Genomic DNA, 18,989 nt, shown 5'->3' with positions numbered 1-18,989 from the left:
CTTTTATTGCATGCAGTGCATTGCAGTCAAGCCTTTTGCTGAATCCTCAATCCATCCAGCGCCACCTGCTGTTGCGTCATACAGTATCTCTCTCCACTGCAGCGGTCCGGCAGAAACAGTTTGGAGTTCGGGTTCCGCCTAATCGCCATGGCTGACGAGGTCGCCAAGGCGCAGACTGCACAGCCAGGAGGAGATACGATTTTCGGCAAAATCATCAGAAAGGAGATTCCTGCTAATATCATTTACGAAGATGAGCAGGTACATTTTTCAGCTTTTTTCCCCCCATGACATTTTTTTTGCTAACTTCCGGTAACAACAACGGAGAGCTGTTAGCGTAAAAGCGGCATTCAAACGATAAAAAGCTATGTATTTTTAACAATTAATACATAAATAAATTCACACACGCATTAAAAATACGTGGTGTCCGATTTATACAGCGCTGTTTGTCTGCCAAGTGGTGTTGAAGTCATATTTATAGTCATATTTAGACTCTGACTGCACCAGACGTTTCAGATTTGCTTTGGCAGCTGAAATATCAACGCCTTCATTAAGTTCATTTTACAGACAAAATGCTGAAATTACGACCCACTTTTATATAAAACTCTAATTTTATTTTATTATTATATAAACTATAAATACTAACATAGCTGTAGGCATATTTGGTCAGATACCTTAATAAGTCACGTGGAACTGGTGGGATTATAAATAAAGCTCTATGACTGCAATAAATAGTACACAAATATTTTTATATTTAAATTACATAAGTAATATTTGGATTATGGTTTTCTGGGATTAATGTGAGTGTTGCAAGGGAAATCCCCTGCAGTATGGAAGCATGCAGATTTGGATCAATTTGTGGGTTAACAAAATGCAGGCAGAAAGTTCATTAAGATAATTATATGGTTATTATTTTTCTTATTAGCACATAATTGACTAATCTAGTATCCAATAACTTTGTAAAAACAAATGCAAGTGATTTTATGGCCAGAAGTGGTTGGATATCTGACGAGTTTATTCTGCTCACTGTTCTTTCTAATCAGGATTCTGGTGCAGGGATTTATAGTTTATTAGTGAGGGTTAGATAGTGATCATGGATGAGGAGATCTGGGGTTTATTCTGTAGTTCAGTTCATCCCACATGTGAAACTTGAGGTTAAGGGCAGGGCTTCATGCAGGACACTTGGGTATATAGTAGGGAAATTTTAATGCTGAAGGAACAATAGACACTTTCCCCAAATACATTTAATAAATACGGTCAACTTTATCCATTTACACTGATCAGGTATAACATTATGACCACCTGCCTAATATTATGATGTTCCCCATTTTGAGGCTAAAACAGTCGTGACCCATCGAGCATTAAAAGCATTAACTTCTTCAGCAATTTGAGCTAAAGGAGCTCATCTGTTGGACCAACCTTCTCTCCCCACGTGTATCAATGAGCCTCGGCTGTCCATGACCCTGTCGCCAGTTCACCACTGTTCCTTCCTTGGAGCACTTTTGATAGATACTGACCACTGCAGACCAGGAAAAGAGTACTAGAGCTGCAGTTTTGGAGATGCTCTGACCCGGTTGTCTAACCATTACAATTTGGCCCTCGTCAAACTCGCGTCAAATCCTTTACATTTGCCAATTTTTCCTGCATCAACTTTGAGGACAAAATGTTTACTTGCTGTCGAAAAATGCGAAAGAGATATGCATGATGTGCATAAAGCGTGTGGGCTTAAATATTTGTGGCAACAGTTCACAGAAGAGCCACATATCGGTCTGATCAGGTGTCCCTACATAGTGTACATAATAATTTGCATATCATGTAGATAATGTCAACATGCAGGCTATGCGTTTTAAACCCTTCCACTGAAACCTATTTTTGTGCATCTATATTTAAACCAGCATTAATAAGCTTTATAATGAGATGAGCAAAGTTTCTCAGCAGGTTAAAAAAAAAAAAAAACAGCTTGAAAAACACAGTTGCGCTTAGCAAACAGTTAATGTTTGGAAAGTGAAGTCAAGGTTTTTTTATGCAACATTTTATGAGATTACAGCATTTGTCCTGGTTCAACACATCAACCCCATTATCAAAGTTTATATTAGCTCAGGCCGTGTTTCCAACTTCGTACTTTGCAGTATTGTACAATATAATTGGCCATTAAAGAATATTTGCAGTTGTACTTCACTTTGTTCTCAAGCTTCCAAGAATCCCTTTAACTGTAAAATAAATTCCATGCACCTCTTACCACTGCTTTATTTCATGTACATTGTTTAAATGTGTCCAATAAAAATTAATTTCTCCATTAGACAAGTTCTGTTCATGACCATTCCATTTAAAGCACACATTATTATGAATATGGGGTAAAATCATGGTCAGATTAGATAAGATTTTGCAAAATCATGTTCTCAAGTATAGATTATAGTTATGAGGAAGGTTCACTAACGATGAAAAATAGATGTTGTGCTGCTGTTGTCATTCAGCGTGATGGAATTTCATCCTGAAAATGGGCTCTAGTAAGCAGAAAGATATTCAGGGGCAGATTTCTGCCAATAAGCATGCTTTGTTTATATATTTCATCCATGATTTTTGTGCCATCCTATATCGTCCTCTTATTAGTGGATTTTCTGGTGAATATGCTATAGCAATAGCAAGGCCCAGAAACAAATACAACATTGGGAGACTTTTGTTGGTTGCACTGGTTGCAGCCCATTTATTTTATGACCACAGAAAGTATGTACATTATCCAATCAAAATCCCAGGTTTTTGTTCTTTTGGTTTATGTGTCAGAAATATACCTGAGTGCATGGCTGTCTGTTGTGTTGGACAGCCTCCGAAGACTGAATGACACACAATGACTTAACACTTGGAAAAAAAATCATGGAAAGATAAAAATTGTAAAGATTTAACAAAAAATTCTGAATTATGAAAATGCACTAAATTAAATTAATATGAATGTTTTTAAACGGAAACAAAAAGTACCTCTCCAAATGAATAAAAGCAGTTGCATCCAAAATGAATTCAAAAAAAAGAATCTTCAAATAAACAGCACGTGGTGTCCGTGATTCGCCTCTAGAGGCCACTCTCGTACTGTATAATGCAACCTGGAAAAACTGTCAGTTTGGATTTTTGCAAATAGTTCCAGCAATCAACTATCAGTGGGGATTAATCAGCAAAACCGATGAATCGGTCGACCACTATTCATTTCTCTCTTGTGTTCTCTCTGTTCCAGTGCATAGCCTTTCATGACGTGTCTCCACAGGCTCCTATTCATTTTTTGGTCGTCCCCAGGAAACCTATTACTCAGATCTCAAAAGCTGAGGAGTGTGATGCAGCAGTAAGTGGATCATGTTATAAATATTCTGGCACAGTTGCATGTCATATGCACTTTTTATTACTATTTATTTTTAAAGCAGTTAGTTTAGTGTTGTGATTTACAGATAATTATCTATAGGCACATGGGACTAGGGACTAAGACACACTTGAGATTTCCAGTGGAAACATGAACTCTTTGGGGACTAGATTTACGGAGACCTGTTTTACCAGATAAGTAACGAATACATGTGAGCGGTGGAGGGACTCGAGGATTAATCTCGACACAATACTACTGCGAGCCGTCCAATTAAGCATGTTTAATTACCATACCACAGCTGCAGCAACTCATATCTGCTCAGGGTTAATTCTTTTCTGTTGTGCACTATTGCGCTTGCATCTTAGTCACATCTGGTCCCTGACAATGAGATGAAATTACAACAGAAAGTAAGGTGTCGCTATTTGGCAGCTTAGTCAGAAGCTATAAACATGCAAGTGAAGTGAAAATTCCAATTACACTGAGTTCATATATCATATTTCTAGTTTGACTTAAATGTGTGTATAAATATTGTCTATAATTTAAAAGGGTTTTTAACCTGAAATTATGTGGTTCTTTGTGAGAATCTAATGGTGTGTGTGTGTGTGTGTGTGTGTGTGTGTGTGTGTGTGTGTGTGTGTGTCTGTGTGTCTGTGTGTGTCTGTGTGTGTCTGTGTGTGTCTGTGTGTGTCTGTGTGTGTGTGTGTCTGTGTGTGTCTGTGTCTTTCTTTTTTTCTTTCTTTCTGTAGCTGCTTGGCCATTTGATGCTTGTTGGTAAGAAGTGTGCTGAGCAGGTGGGATTGCCCAATGGTTACCGGATGGTGGTGAATGAAGGCCCTCATGGGGGTCAGTCTGTCTACCATGTCCACCTTCATGTTCTGGGTGGGCGTCAGCTGGGCTGGCCTCCAGGCTAAAAACACCGTTCTCGATTTCCATGCAAAGCAGCATCATTCGTCATAATTTCTGCTGAATCCAGAAAATCTTTGTGTTTGTCAATATCATCATGCTAAGTACTGTGTTACACTGTTAATCAATGCAATTGCCAGAGGGAAAACAATAAATGCACTTACTATCTATTACATTAATGTGATTTGTTTTGAATTTGCGACTTTTTTATGTTTGTGTTTACTTTGATAAGGTCATGCAACAGTTCATCGTTTCCACGCTTGGGGGCGCTCTTGCATTAATACAGGAAACATGAAGTAGCCACAAGTATGTAAAGCTTGTGTACCACTGTCTTTGACAGGAAATGTGAGGAACTTTGAAATGTATGAATTCTATAATTGAACAGCAGGTTTTGGTAAGTTTTATATTAAAATGTAAAATAATACATCCTAAAACTTACATCCCAGAGCTGCAGATTACTTACATTTACAGCATTTGGCAGATGTCCTTAAATGACCAATTTCCAGTTATATTCAGTGCTTTATTCTCATCACAGAAGTGTTGAATCCAGAGTTAATCCCAAGAACATACAGCAAAAAAAAAGGTACTTTTGCACCGGCCAATACAAATTCATTTTCTTTAAATGTTAATAAATACGAAAGTGCAAATTTGGTCTATTTATTCTGGATAATATTAAACCAGAATTAAAATTACAAATATTCTCTCTCTTCTCAGCCATCTTTACTAAACCATGTGCTATATCCAGGATGAGACTCACACAGTTACTTTAAAATATATCAGTGAGTGAAATCCGAAGGAAATGAAAAGAGTGTGTGAATGAATTATATTTGATGCAGTATTGAAATCAATCAACCATGTCACACTATCCAGATGCACAATTACACCATTAATTAAAACCTTTGAGTTGAGAAAAAACAGGATTTCCTTTTAGCAGGTCTGATTTCAATAATTAACTTTTCCAGACCCTTTTCTGAGAACAAAAAAAAAAAAATCATCAATTCACTCCCAAAGTTCTGCTCTGGATAGTTTTGCATTTCTAAGCTGTCAGATCACAACCACCAAAAAAACCTGACCGGTTGAAATAATGCGGGGAGGAGGCGGGCTTGTCTCATGAATATTAACTACACGGAGCGACCGCTGACCAATAGGAATGGCGTATGGGTGGAATGCTAATGAGCAATTGACAGCTGCAGAAGAATCACATCGAGTCCAGACGTCGCTGGAGCAGAGATGGAGGATGCAGTTGGAGTTTCGGGAAGAGGGGGATTAGAGTTGTTCAAGGATATATAGTTTAAAAAGAAAAGGTTTTAAGGATGCACCGCGCCTTCTCATTTGCCATGGCCCCGGAAAGGAGCCGGTATAAGGGGAGACTGGAGGAAACGCTTGCGGGTTTGTGTGAGCTGGAGATGCTTAAACAGCGGCAGGAGAGCCTCGTGCTTAGCGCGCTCGCTCTCGCAGACTCGGGACCGGGTTGTGCACGCGCGGCGTGGCCCCTGATCCGACGCTGCTTCCCAAGTTCTGCAAACCTGGAGCATGGAGATCCAGGATCAGCAGAACAGCAGGTAAAAGTGATGTGGGTCAGAGACAGTCTATTATAAACTACTGCAGAGGAATGGAAGATCTAATGAATGCAACTGAATCATGGATTAGAAATAGCAGAAGTGGGGGGATTTGTTCCAAAATGCATAAGTATTTGCATGTCATGTTCAGCCATACTCTTTTTAATTCTGTCTTCTATTTGGTTATTAAAAATAATAATAATAAAAGGTTTCTTGTGAGTTTTTTAGATGGTTAATGGTTGCAACTTCTCCATAGCACAGCTTCTTCATAGCTTCTTCAAGTTTCTCCTAAGAGAAACCGAAGAACCCGTCAGGAACCGAGCAATGACAATGCCAAGAATTTCACCTTCCCAAAAAAAAATTCACCTTTTATAAAGGAAATTCAATCTACATTACTAGAGGCATTAAAGTTTTATAACTTTGAGGCTAAATTTGTGTGTAAAGGTTGTAAATAACACAATTATACCATAGCTCAGTGGTTAAGATGATATACTTCTGATCAAAAGGTCATGAGTGTAAATCCCCCACCGAAAAGTTGCCACCCCTGGGCCCTTGAGTAAGGCCCTTAACCCTTAACTGCACAGTTGTAGAAACACTTTGTATGAGGCTGTTTGCCAAATGCTGTAAATGAAATCAAGTGTATTGTGAAAAGTGAATTGGTTTAAAAAATAGGCAGCAAGGAAATGAAGGAAAAATAATCCAACGATCCTGTCAGTTCTCTAAACCATGGAAAGTGTCATTTTTATGAAAGACTTTGGGTGACCGAATGATGACTGTCAGCGTGTACCACAAAAACCACACACTAACACTTAACTCCTGGATCCCAACAATGCTGTCCACAAGCAAATGCTAACAGTATGTGTTCAGTGCTAATAGATGGTTTTTGGTTTAAGGGAGCAATCCCGTAGCAATTTTCAGAATGTGGGATCTCGTTACTGTTTGTGCCTAGCAGTTCTTTTATCAGCTAAATTTAATTCACAGCAAATGTTTCTCATTTATTGGAAGACCAGAGTTGCTTTCGGGAGTTGGTAGAAAAAGTTTGAAAAAAACGAGGTGTTGTGGAAAGTGTAATGGCGCTGGATGCCTCCAAATGCAGGTCACTGTTACATTTACTCCAGATGTTCTTGTCCCTTCTGTTCCTGTAGGTTTGTTATCTCGACAGAGAAAGAGCGTCTGCAAAGGCCTAATCTCATTGTTTGAGTATGTGACAGGCCCTGGTGGAATAAAGTGGGGGGTCTGTGTACCAGCAAGCCACCATGTGTTTGCGTGTGTGTGTGTGTGGTGGGGGCCAGGGGGATATCAAGACTAGTAAAGATATGCAGTAGGCCTGCTGTTCAACAAACACACTCAAACACACCAGACCAGTTTATTCCTGGCATCATTGTGCTGACGGCAATCTGACAGCAGGCGACAGCTGGGAAAGCACCGTTCCTACTGTCCGCAATCTGGGTGTGAGCATGGGGGCATGCATGTGCGTGCATTGTGCTGCATTGTACCTCATTGAGCAACTGTGGCCGTGTGTCATACGTGCCCTATCAGTATTCGCCCGCACGTACAGCGGCACAGAGGTGTACGAGTAGAGATGATATATCCGCGTGCCATCGATTGAACGGTCATGAAATATGTATTAGATTGTGAACGGCTTTAATCGGCTTCTTGAGGTTCTGTGAGTGTGTCTTGAATGTTTAGAGCTTCAGCTTTGAATTAAAGTGAACACATTTTCAGATGTGGGATCTTGTGACTGTGTGGCTGGCAATTATTTCCTGTGCTAAATATCATTTACGGGCAGTGTTTCTCCCTGCTTTGGAGCAGAGTGCTGGGAACTTATTTTTAGTATAAACCCTTTTGTCTTGCGGTAGCTTCTCCAACTTTTTATCCCCGGCTAAACTCATTTAGTGGGCTCTGGAGGGTGGTGTATGGAGCCTAGAAGGAGAACGGTTTTGTAGTTGTTGGCTTGCAGCTCTAATTATCACAATTAGCCTCCCTGCCAGCTTAGCACCGAAGGAGCAGAAGAGCAATTTAGAAGTGAGAAAGACGAGCAGAAGTGCAACTGAGCTGTGAGACAATAACACAGTTAATGTTTACGTGTGTTGTGCGCAGGCATCTTCCTCTCAGGTCTGCACCGCGTCTAGTTACGCTCTTCCAGTGCTCTTCCCATGTTAATTTGTGTAATGACATCATTTGGGTTAAGCTAACACGCTTTAGATGATTTGGTCTGAGGCCAGGGGGATGGGTGTGTAGAGCTGTAGGGTAGGGTTACAGGCATGGTGCAGGCTCTGGCCAACTCTCTTCCATGGATGAGTGGTATAGATTAGTCAAATGGAGTCTGTTTTTTGAGTGTGGAGGAGTGAAGCTGGACTTTGAAACCGAGAATGAGATCCATGCAGCTTTGCACGAGGCAATGGAATTTTGTTCATCACATCACCAGCCTTGACATTTTTTTAAAACAGTAATGGCGTTGTTAAACTTCAACTATTTGTGCTTCAGCAAAAAAAAATTAAACCATTATGCTATTTTTTGGCGTGTGCTCATTTCTTTATTCAAACACACACTGAGTTTCACAGGCAAGTTTATCTCTATCCCTCGACTTTGGCTTCACTGTTAATCGGTCAGACATGAGCAGGCAAAAGCACCATACATGGGTGCAGCTCTAATGAAGAATGCGCAAGTGAAGATAAAAAGCCTTTATTGTCGTTGATGTATTCTTTGTGAAATGACATCAGTGCGAGAGAATCGTGGGTAGAGCTGAACCACAGACCCTTTATGTTCAGTTCATAAGGACTGCTTGTCGCTAACTATGGCTTTTAATAGAAAATGTTTTTAGGAAACTCTTTTGAATCCCTGGTAGCCACACACACACACACACACACACACACACACACACACACACACACACACACACACAGACCTACTGCCAAAGCAAGATAGCATAGTTAACTTGGAATGATGTAGAAAAATGCCTTGCAAATACATGACATATGTGACATGACAGATGCATGTCAGTGTGAATAGAATAACTGATCCTAGCAGCATTTTCGCTTGAGACGTAGGTTCTGACCAGAGAGGTATGGGAACAGCAGAGCAGTGTGGATTGGTGGAGTGTGTGATAGGGAGGGGGTTTGCTCTGCAGAGAAACAAATGATCATTGAGGTACTGGCCTCACAGGAGCCCCTTAACCACAGAGCCTAAGCCAGCACTTGCATTAGCACATTTGGATGAGAGCACAGAAACTGCTCTTACTGCTGCCATGGTGGCAGAAAGAAAAAAATACACATCATAAAAGGCATACATTTAATTGAATTTAATTTACATGTAATACATCACTGAATCTATAAGTGTTTTTGCAGATCATGGGATTGCTTTAACAGCCTTGCCGTAGCATAGTGTGCTAATTTAAGCAAACACTATTAGCTGCACTACATTTGTGCTTGAGTAGTACAGAAAATACCAGTAGACAAAAAAGGTCAAGTCTTAAGAAACTCATAATTCGTCAATACACTATTTATCTAGTGGATTAAAAACAGTAATAAAAATAAGAAAAAGAAGAGTGTGTAACAAAAGAACCCCGGCCATCTCTTTCTCTAAGTTCAATCAGTCAAACTTACATTGCGCAGTGAAATTTTCCTCAGTTCCTGTGGGCCACATGCACTCTCTCACTCCTACGTGTCATTTTACACTTAAGCGTTGTTAATACAATGAATCAGGGTGTGTGGGTGAGGGTGTAGCTGTTAACAGTTGCCACATATGCAAAAATGCAATAGGTTTGAATATTAAATCAGGCCGTTGTTTCATTTTTTTTCTGTCCCGGTCTGATTATTGTGTCATTTACAGCCAGATATTTCGAAAAGAGCAATTACGTGAAAATGAATTAATGTTGGGGAGATAAGGTGGAGACACAACTCTCTCATTCTTTCACAAGTGGGACATTGTGTTCCCTTTCATTCCCAGACATCATGTAGCATATGACTGAGTGCATTGATGGGATGCTGATTCATCCAGTCTTTCTTGCTCATCTGGGAATCCTAGATCCTACGCATTCAGGATGCAACGCAGGCAAACACCGGAGGTCTTCAAAGTAATGGAAAAAGTGGCAACAGACAGACTGTATACAGACTTCTTGAATATTCACAGTGTTTACAGTCTGTTTAGTGCCTATGTGCATTTATTAAATAATCAGCCTCATTCCTGGTCTTCATTTTTCAGTATTACATAGTTCTACAGTGATGTTTTAACATTTAAAAGGTAGGGGATGACTTGTGGATGTTTGCTATATAGAATGTTTAGAATAGTTTTACTGCTTTGCCTAAGGGCAGTGTTCATAGGCCTACATAATAAATACATCAGCCCTAAATGGCAACATACATAGCGGTATCAGCTGTCCTTGGACATCTTATGAGTTTGTATAATGACATGTATAGTGCTGGCTTACAACAGAAAATCATGTCATCAGACCTTGCAGCTCAGTCTTCTGGTGTTTTGCTAAATGGCGACGACGGAGAAGCGAACAAAGCCAGTCCTTGGTGAAACCATTGAAACATGAAAACCTTCTGAAAGACAGGGTTTAATAATATATCTGTGAAAACTCACACTGTAACAACAGAGTTATGTGTGATTCTTTTTGCTATTTATCAGGCATGTGCAAACCCTCTGATATAATGAAAGATTGTGGTTTCCAAATAGAGGTATGGAGCTGGATCCTACTTTTGACATCACAAGCTTCCCTAAATTTCCCCTGGAGGCATTTCAAGGCCTTTTGTGAGCCTTTGCAGACTGTAGCTTCAGATTCTTGTACTTGGCTGACAGGAGCGCAGGGAACCCTGATGTGGTCTTCTACTGTTGTAGCCTATCTGCCACAAGGTTTGACATGTTGCAATTCTGAGATGCCTTTCTGCTCATCAGTGGTTGGTATGTAAATGATCAATTCTTCCTGTCAACAATTCTGCTTATTCTTTTCTTATCAACAAGGCATTTCTGTGATCAGAGCCACAGTTCACTGGATAAAATTTTTTTTGTGTTGTTTTTCGTGTCGTTCTGTGTAAACAAAGACAGTTATGTAAGAAAAACCCACAAGGTTAACAGTTTCTGAAATACTCAGTGCAAACCCATCTGGCACCAACACAATGCCAATGTGAAAGAAAACATTCACAGAAATGTCCAGTGCCTGTCAAAAGTTTGAAAACACCTAGACTTTTATCGTGTTTGAGAGACACATGCATGTTCCTTTTGTTTATATGCAACAGACTAAGGAATTTAATTCAAACAAATATATATATGTACACATGTCCAACTTTATTTTCATTCAAAAATCCTCCCTTAGCATGCATAACAGCTTTAATCGTTTAAATAGTTTCTCTAAAACGTTTCCATGCCTTGGATAGTTCTTTCTGACCTTGTGATCCAGTTCATCCAAGAGCAGTTCAATAGGATTTAGGTTCCACAAAATATTCTACGGGTCATTCACTGTCCAATTCCTGTGTGTTTTTGACTTTAACCCAGTCTGTTGTTATAAACAAAAGGAACATGTATACGTCTCCCAAAAACAATAAAAGGTGTTTTAGAGGCAATAAAAAATATTTGCTTTTACTATTAACTTAAGCCGTTATTCTGTTTAATTTTGCTGCACCCTTTTGGTTTTTATTTTTACAAAAATACTATTGAGTTGTCTATTATTTCGTTCATCTGGCAGTGCTATGACACTGTGTGGATCGTGAGTTTGGTTTTGATGTTTGGAATCATTATCATCATGACCATCATGATGCTAGAAATAGTTCAGACATACAAAGTTACTCAGATGTCATTATTTTGTTGTACAAGTCAACAACACTGTTCAAGTCTAACAACACTGACACATAAAGAATATTTGTCCTTTGACATCAACACTGAAAAAACATTTGAATGTTTGTTGACCCTAAATGGAAATTTGATTTCAGGTGTCGTGAAAGGCATATTCAATATTGCCTTTTTTTTTTTTTTTTACAAAAACGAGAGAAAGGTAGAAAGTAGCAAAATTACCTTGGTAACTTAAGTAGTCAAGTCAATTAGGCTTTGTTATTCCAACCATATACAGTACAGTGGTCCCCCGTAACCCCAACAAGTTCAGAAAATCCGCAAATTTTGGACGCACCCCTGCAGTGGTACCTTAGTGAATTCATCTAGACATTATGTCACTTTATAAACGTAAAAGTGTACAGTATTTGACCAAATACGTTCCTGAACATTCTGTCATTCCCGTGAATTTAAAGATAATCTGCAACTTGCTGTTAGTTAGGATCCAAATGTGAACCTGCAAATTTTCCAAACCACAAGTTCCGAACCGCAAATTATCGGGGGTTGCCTTTACAGTGAAACAAAACAACGTTCCCTCAGGACCAAGGTGCTACATCAGACAACATAAATAAAAAAAAAGGAAATATGGAAGGAGGCAAAACGCAAAATGAACTACTAACAACATAAAGTGCACATGTGCAACATTTAGTGCAAACACAAAAGGGGCAACAATACAAGGAGACAGTAAACGGTACAGAAGTTTTGTACAAAGGAAATGATCATATCCAAGTAAATACTGTACATGTAAACTGTACTATAGAACACAATCTCCTGTATTATGCAACACAAACGATCTAGATCAATAATAATAAGTATTAAGTATGAAAAAAGTAGATGAAGATGTAGATGCTGATGATTAGCGCTACTTGTGTATCTAGGACTTGCTGACAGTAGAGAATTTTGATCGATTTACTATTACTTTACGAAGATTATTAAGCCTTTAAATCCCTTGATCCTATATGTTGTGGTCCAGATGATGTTGTTATTAATTTCACTGCAATTACTAAATAATTCACAGGGGCAGAATAATAAACTCTGAGATGAATAACTGAATAATAATCTGGGACTCGAAGGCATTCGCCGGCTGTTATATATTCCTCCTGTGTTGGCTAGCACAGTATTACAGCAGCTTTGCATGCTCTCCTAGCCAGCATTCTGCATTCAAGAATCTAAAAAGGATGCTGAATAATAAAAATGATGAGTTGAAATCTTTTGAACACTTATTAAGCCAGTAAATACAGACAGGAATGTTTTTATCAGCAAGCTAAATTGAAATAAGTTAGCTGTACATTACTAAATTCCTCCATTCCTGTCTTCTGTTCACTCCCTGATGAGTCAGACAGGAATTTGCAATCTGCTGCACTTTTCATGAAACCTGCACAAACATAGGGTTCTAACTTATATGTTTAGCTTTAGACAAAAATGTTTTAATGTAGAGCATCTCTATGAGAGAGAGTTCCCTATAATTTATCGTATCCTTATGGTGTGTGTGTGTGTGTGTGTGTGTGTGTGTGTGTGTGTGTGTGTGTGTGTGTGTGTGTGTGTGTGTGTGTGTAGGGTTTGATGGCAGTTCTTCAGCAGCAGGTTGGAGAACTAAGAGTGGATTCAGAGACCAGCTCCGTGGAGCACCCAATAGAAACAGGAGATAGACCAAGTTCAGGTACACCTCAACTCACCAGTCGCATTTCTTCTAAAAATAAATCTTTTTTCAATATGCTTGCATGGATTTGATATAAATTGATTAAATTAAATTAAATCGTATATTCAGATACAGATGTAGATTTTATTTATGTGATGAGCTTGCGACAGTGGAAAATACAAACTCTGAGATAATTTGAGGGCCAAACATTTAGACCCTACATCTGAAAGTAACCAAAAACTAGCTGCCTAAAGGACATCTGAAACCTAAAATATACATGAACATGACATCATATGTACATGACATCAAGTCCATATCTCAGCTCACTCATCACAGTACTACATGGCTCAGGTAAAGAATTTCTGCCTGGTGTGACATAGAGCATATGAAATCACAGCAGTATAAAGAGTATTTATAGTTTAAGAAATGTTCTCAGTATTGATTTTGTGAGGTCAGCCCTGGGATCCTATTAGCCATTGCAATATCTTCCATAGAAAATGATGGCCTGAGTAACAGGTTATCAGCTTTCTTGAGATTTCTTCATAACAAAAGTTTGTCATGCCTTTAATGTAAAACACTGAACTTTTTTAGCGATTTTACTACTATACCCAAATATAACATCATTTTACTGTGGTACTTCATGCTAATAAATGTTGCACAGTATAGCAAACTAGTAGGTAAATCAGTGGTGGACGAAGTACACAAACCATGAACTTGAATTAAAGTAGAGATACAGTAGGTAAAATATGATTCCAGTAAAAGTTTCACTTGAGTAAAAGTACAAAGTATTTGCCTTCAAATGTACTTAACTATCCAAAGTACTGTAATTTTTATGGCTATAATGTTCCTATTATCATTTTCGTCACAAGGCTCTTTGCTTAATCAACTCAGTGTATGTGAAAAGAATCTAATGTTACTCACAGCACACCAATCTATTATTAGTTTGATATTAATGAGTCAAACTCTCATATTTTTTTAAATGATCATTAACCCAAAACCTTCTTTTCAACTACTTTAAAAAAATGCAAATAAGGCCATGGGTGTTGTGGCGAGTTAGATTTAGGAGTTTCTTCCATCATTTATTACTCTCCAAATGTTCTGCTTGCTATGGAAAAATATAATGTTTTCAATTTATTGTTCAACTGCCAACTATAATTAGGTGAATTTTATATACAAATGATATTATTGTCTTAGGGTTTTATATCATATGCCTACTAAAGTTTCTTGATACATTTTTTATATACGCAATATCTAAACTGTGAGAGGCCAAATCTTAGTTAATTTTTTTATTAGCGATGCTTAAGTTAATCAAAAAAAGCAATATGCTACCAAGTGTTTCGCCTTTTCATATAACCATCCAGTTCTGTTTAAAGCTACACTGTGACTCAATCATTCTCTCACAGAATTATTGTACTCATACTGTTGGTACTGCAGAAACATTCTTCTTCCATGCTGAATATTAAACTAAGGCTTCTCAGAGGTTTTCTAAAGAGCCGTTAGTCTGACTCTGTGTTTGTGTATTTGGCCAGATCTCTGTGAGCAGAGAGAGCCTTCTCTGGACTTAGGTGACCTCTCTTCCAGGACCTCTTTCGCAATCCATACACCTAGTTCTAGTGAGAGGTTAAAATCTGCTGGTAAGTACCCCACCACAGCTTCTCTTCCTTCCCTTTCTAATTTAAGAGCTATTAGAAATCCGTAAAATGTCTTATAGTAAGCACTTTAAACTAATAGTCTCTGCTTACTGCAAGAATTTCCCTTTAGTTTCATTTCACATTAACCTCGCTGCAGTTAAGGGGTTAACCTGGTAAGATCCGCTAATTGCATCAGTCAAAAAGTCCTGCAGGCAGGAACAGACTTCTCGTTCAGTCTTGAGACTTGCTATGCACTGAGACCTCACTGTGTGCATACAGACCCAGGAAATAGCGGGAAAAGGCAGTGGATGTAAGCACAATGTGAACACACACACACACACACACACACACACACACACACACACACACATGCATAGTTTATGGGTTCGCTTTGTCAGACATAGCATTTTAGCTATTATCTTCCAAATTAGTCACAGTCTACTGCAGTATTAGGTCTGTTTTCAGTTTCATGTCCCACATATCCTTTGGCATAACTGACCCCAATCGTTTCTTCACATTGCAAACACAACCAGTACGCTCATTTGACCCTGAATGTGACATGAGTGTACATTCTATACTGCTATAACCTGCCCAAGTTATGGAATTAAATCGTAGTTATAGGTGCACTGATTAGAGTTAACATTATAGTTATAGTTATAAACACACTCACACACATTACCAAGCACATCAACAAACATTTATGTGCTCTGAAACACATGGAAATAATTTGCATCATGTGAAATCTTTTTTTACATGTATGTACAATAATCGTAAAGTAGTATAAGCTAGTATTAGCATGTGTTTATTTTTTAGGAAAAAACATATTGTAAAGGGAAGTTTTATTTTGTAGCATAGTCACAAATGGGTACACATTAGCAAAACCAACATAAACAGTCACATAAACAGTGCGATAAATCCCAAAAATGTTATGTTTATGTTTAAAATAGGCTAGCATGCAGTCTTAGCAGCAAAGTGTAAGTACTTTCAAAACCGCAAACATCGACTGTTTCTACAAACCACACTGAGGTACACTTTTGGCCCCAGATATTCTTTTATGCTAAATCCAATGTCCACTTGTTTAATATTGGATTAATATCTGCTTTTCTGCAAATAAACTATAAGGTATACAACCACTGTCAACTAATACATAAGCTATGCTGACTTTTTTGCTAGATTTAAATGTAAGTTTGTTTGAAAAAGCACTTGCTTTTCCATTGATGATCTGAAAAACAGCTCTAAAAATAAGTTTTTAAAATAGGGGAAAAGTATTACTAATTGGAATGTAATAGTAACAGCAGTAATGATTGGTTGTCAATACCAGGTGATATCAAAAATTTTTGAGACTAGCTCTGTTGAAAAAAAAATACTTTATTTATCTATGTTAACAGTTCACGCAGTCACCTACAAAATAGTCCCCAACACACCGTTCCTGCCACTTCTGGAATATGTCCTTGTTTTTAAAATGTGTCAAGCACCTTCTGCGATTCGCTCTGAATCTCCACAAAGGTGTCAAAGTGGAGAACTTTGAGCAGGATCTTCATCTTTGGGAAGAGGGTAAAGTCCACAGTAGCCAATTGGTTTAGCCATTTGGATAATCCCAATTTCAATGATGATTTAAAATAAAAAAAAGTGCAAAGTGAATTTGAAAAAATGTAAGTAAATCGTTGGTGTCAATGGCCCTGGACCAGAGTTTATTTTCTCTAAATGCCTATACATTTCTCTAAACCGACCTCGCTTAAACTGTTTTAATTTCTGTCTAACACTATGCTTTCTGTTCATTTTATATAATTGACATCTTTCATCCTGGTTTTCCTCTTATTTGGGCTGTATTTTCAGGAGATACTTTTGTGACTGGTCGTGATGGACTACAGGACTGTGTGGGATCTGCAGGACGATCTCCGGTTCCACACTTGCTCTCAGTCAACCAGCTGCCGCTCATGGGTTTGTCAAAGAGAGGTGTCGAGGGGGAGCGATGGCTATGGCCAGATGCTAATGGAGCAGGAGATGAAGATGAGCCCTCTGCTGAGGACTACCATCAGGCTCAGCATGTGGAGACCTACATCCTGGGTCTGATCCAGCGGCGTCATGTGGCCACAAGGCAGTGCAAACCCCGTACTAACATGAGCCCTGAAGCCAGAGGCGTGATGAGGCAAAGTAGTCTTTGCCGCAAGGAACATGTTTTCATTTCTGATCATTCCAAGGTCTCCCAAAGCCCAGAGAAACAAGCGTGGGCCTCCTACAGCCTTGAAGATGAGCAGCTTGGGGGCTTTTCCTCTGGAGAGCATCTCCCTTCTCACTATTCAAGGCTTGAGGAGCAAATCCCTGCTCATTTCACAAGACCTGAGGAGCACCACCCTACACATTATACCAGACCTGAGGAGAAGCTGTCAACACAATTTCCCAGGCCTCCAATATCAGAAATTCACTCCACACCTTTAGATTTCCCCACTGGAGATTTGGACCCCAGCAGCAGTGAAGCAGATTCGCCTCAACACTACCAACTCCCACATTCACCCTCTTCGGAAGAGCATTTAGTCAATGCACAGTACATCCCAGCAAAGCCATGCCAGGCACCAATGAGAGCTAAAACATCTCGTGCCCATGCAGCCCCCAAAGCGGGCCGTGGGAACGGCACATACTCCCCTGAAAGACCACAGCCTAAGTCACGGGCCGTACCCAAGAAGTGCCGTTTTAGTGAGGAAAGGGCACCTGCAAAGAAACCTGGAAGAAAAGCCTGTCGCTCGCAGTCAGAGAACAGCCTGCTGGGCCAGAAGGGTGTCCCAGAGCGAAAGTACAGCACAGTGGAGCGTGACACAGGGCGTGCTAACCAGTCCAAATCCAGACACCAGCAAATTGGCCTTGGCCACCGCCGTTGGCGCTCTACACTAGAGCTGAGCCAGGATGAAGCAGAGCCTACACCGGAACGAGAGGTCAGACGCACCCGTAGATCTAGGCCTGCTGCACCAACCTATGTCTACAACCAGACTTCTCAGCACCTTCATCAACATCATTCACACCACTTCCCTCATTCACACCTTCACTCAGACTACCCACTGCACAGCCCAGCATGCCGTCCAGAGCGGGCTACAAGCACCCGGGCCCTGGAGAGTGGGAGTCCAGTCTGAGTGAAGGTGAGTCCCCTGGCTCCAGTTCTATGTCTAGTGACTCTGATGAGAGTGGAGGACTGGTGTGGCCTCAGCAACTTGCACCACCTTTGGCTCCTCCCTCTCCCCCGACTCCTTCTGGGGCACCACTGCAGTCCAAAGCCTTGGTCAAGATCAAAGCTTCACATGCCCTCAAGAAGAAGATCCTTCGTTTTAGAACTGGTTCCCTCAAAGTCATGACCACCGTTTGAGCTACTGGGTTATGGAGATCTTTTCTCTTCACTGTTATAGGCTGTCCTGCGACACGGAAGGAAGGTGTAAGTTCAAGCTACCTGCCTCAGATTGTGGTGAATCTGAGCCTAAAACCATCATGTACATATCTGTCTATGTGATAAATTGTTGATTGTATTTATGATTCTACTCTGTAAATAAAAATCTTGAGTCATGTCTTTAAGATGTTTGTGCTTAAAGAGACAACGGTATAAAAAAAATAGTAAAAGAAGAACAACATACAATCAATGGATGTTGAACATTAGTTTTAATCATAGCAATCCACATTAAAGCAGAGGAAGGGAAATATTTTAGCTTCTACACAATGAGAAAAAGAAAAGGAAGGATCAGCGATGCACAGAATGAAAAGGAGAAACTCTTAACAGTCCGCCCTGCCTGGAAAGATGCAGACAAAGGAAACATGCCAAGCATAATACTGACAACTTACAGCAAGTCAGACAGCACAGTGTTCCACTCCCACAATAGGAAAGAGAAGTGGCTTTTGAGTACATGAAATTTTGTGTGCACTTTTAATGCCATTTATGTCTGCAGCATTCCATAATCATTATATCTTGACCTGGAAAGGGATTTGTTTATTTGTAAGACTTAGTGATGTGGGTGTTCCATCATGGTGAGTGTGAGGAAGTTCACTGCTACAGCTTCCAACAAGGGCCACCCAAGTTTAGGTCTTTATGGTGTAGGCAAATGAGTGGATGT

General features: G+C 39.6%; 2 protein-coding genes across 2 annotated transcripts; both read left to right on the top strand.

Annotated features, from left to right (window-relative positions):
- Nucleotides 1-65: 65 nt before the first annotated feature.
- hint1 (histidine triad nucleotide binding protein 1) lies at nucleotides 66-4,416 on the top strand. Its single transcript, XM_046860395.1, has 3 exons — nucleotides 66-258; nucleotides 3,221-3,325; nucleotides 4,087-4,416. Exons 1-3 carry the CDS (start codon nucleotides 148-150, stop codon nucleotides 4,249-4,251), a joined length of 381 nt encoding a protein of 126 aa, XP_046716351.1. The 5' UTR covers nucleotides 66-147; the 3' UTR covers nucleotides 4,252-4,416.
- A 1,030-nt stretch (nucleotides 4,417-5,446) lies between these two features.
- On the top strand, nucleotides 5,447-18,456 carry dact3a (dishevelled-binding antagonist of beta-catenin 3a). The gene is given in 5 exon segments (XM_046862051.1): nucleotides 5,447-5,805; nucleotides 13,186-13,288; nucleotides 14,797-14,901; nucleotides 16,735-17,984; nucleotides 17,987-18,456. Coding segments are annotated over 5 exon segments (1,974 nt in total). The 5' UTR covers nucleotides 5,447-5,556; the 3' UTR covers nucleotides 18,254-18,456.
- Nucleotides 18,457-18,989: the final 533 nt, after the last annotated feature.

The sequence above is a fragment of the Silurus meridionalis genome, chromosome 11 (assembly GCF_014805685.1).
Source record: "Silurus meridionalis isolate SWU-2019-XX chromosome 11, ASM1480568v1, whole genome shotgun sequence".
NCBI lineage: Eukaryota > Metazoa > Chordata > Actinopteri > Siluriformes > Siluridae > Silurus > Silurus meridionalis.
This window is presented reverse-complemented; position numbering and strand designations above follow the sequence as displayed.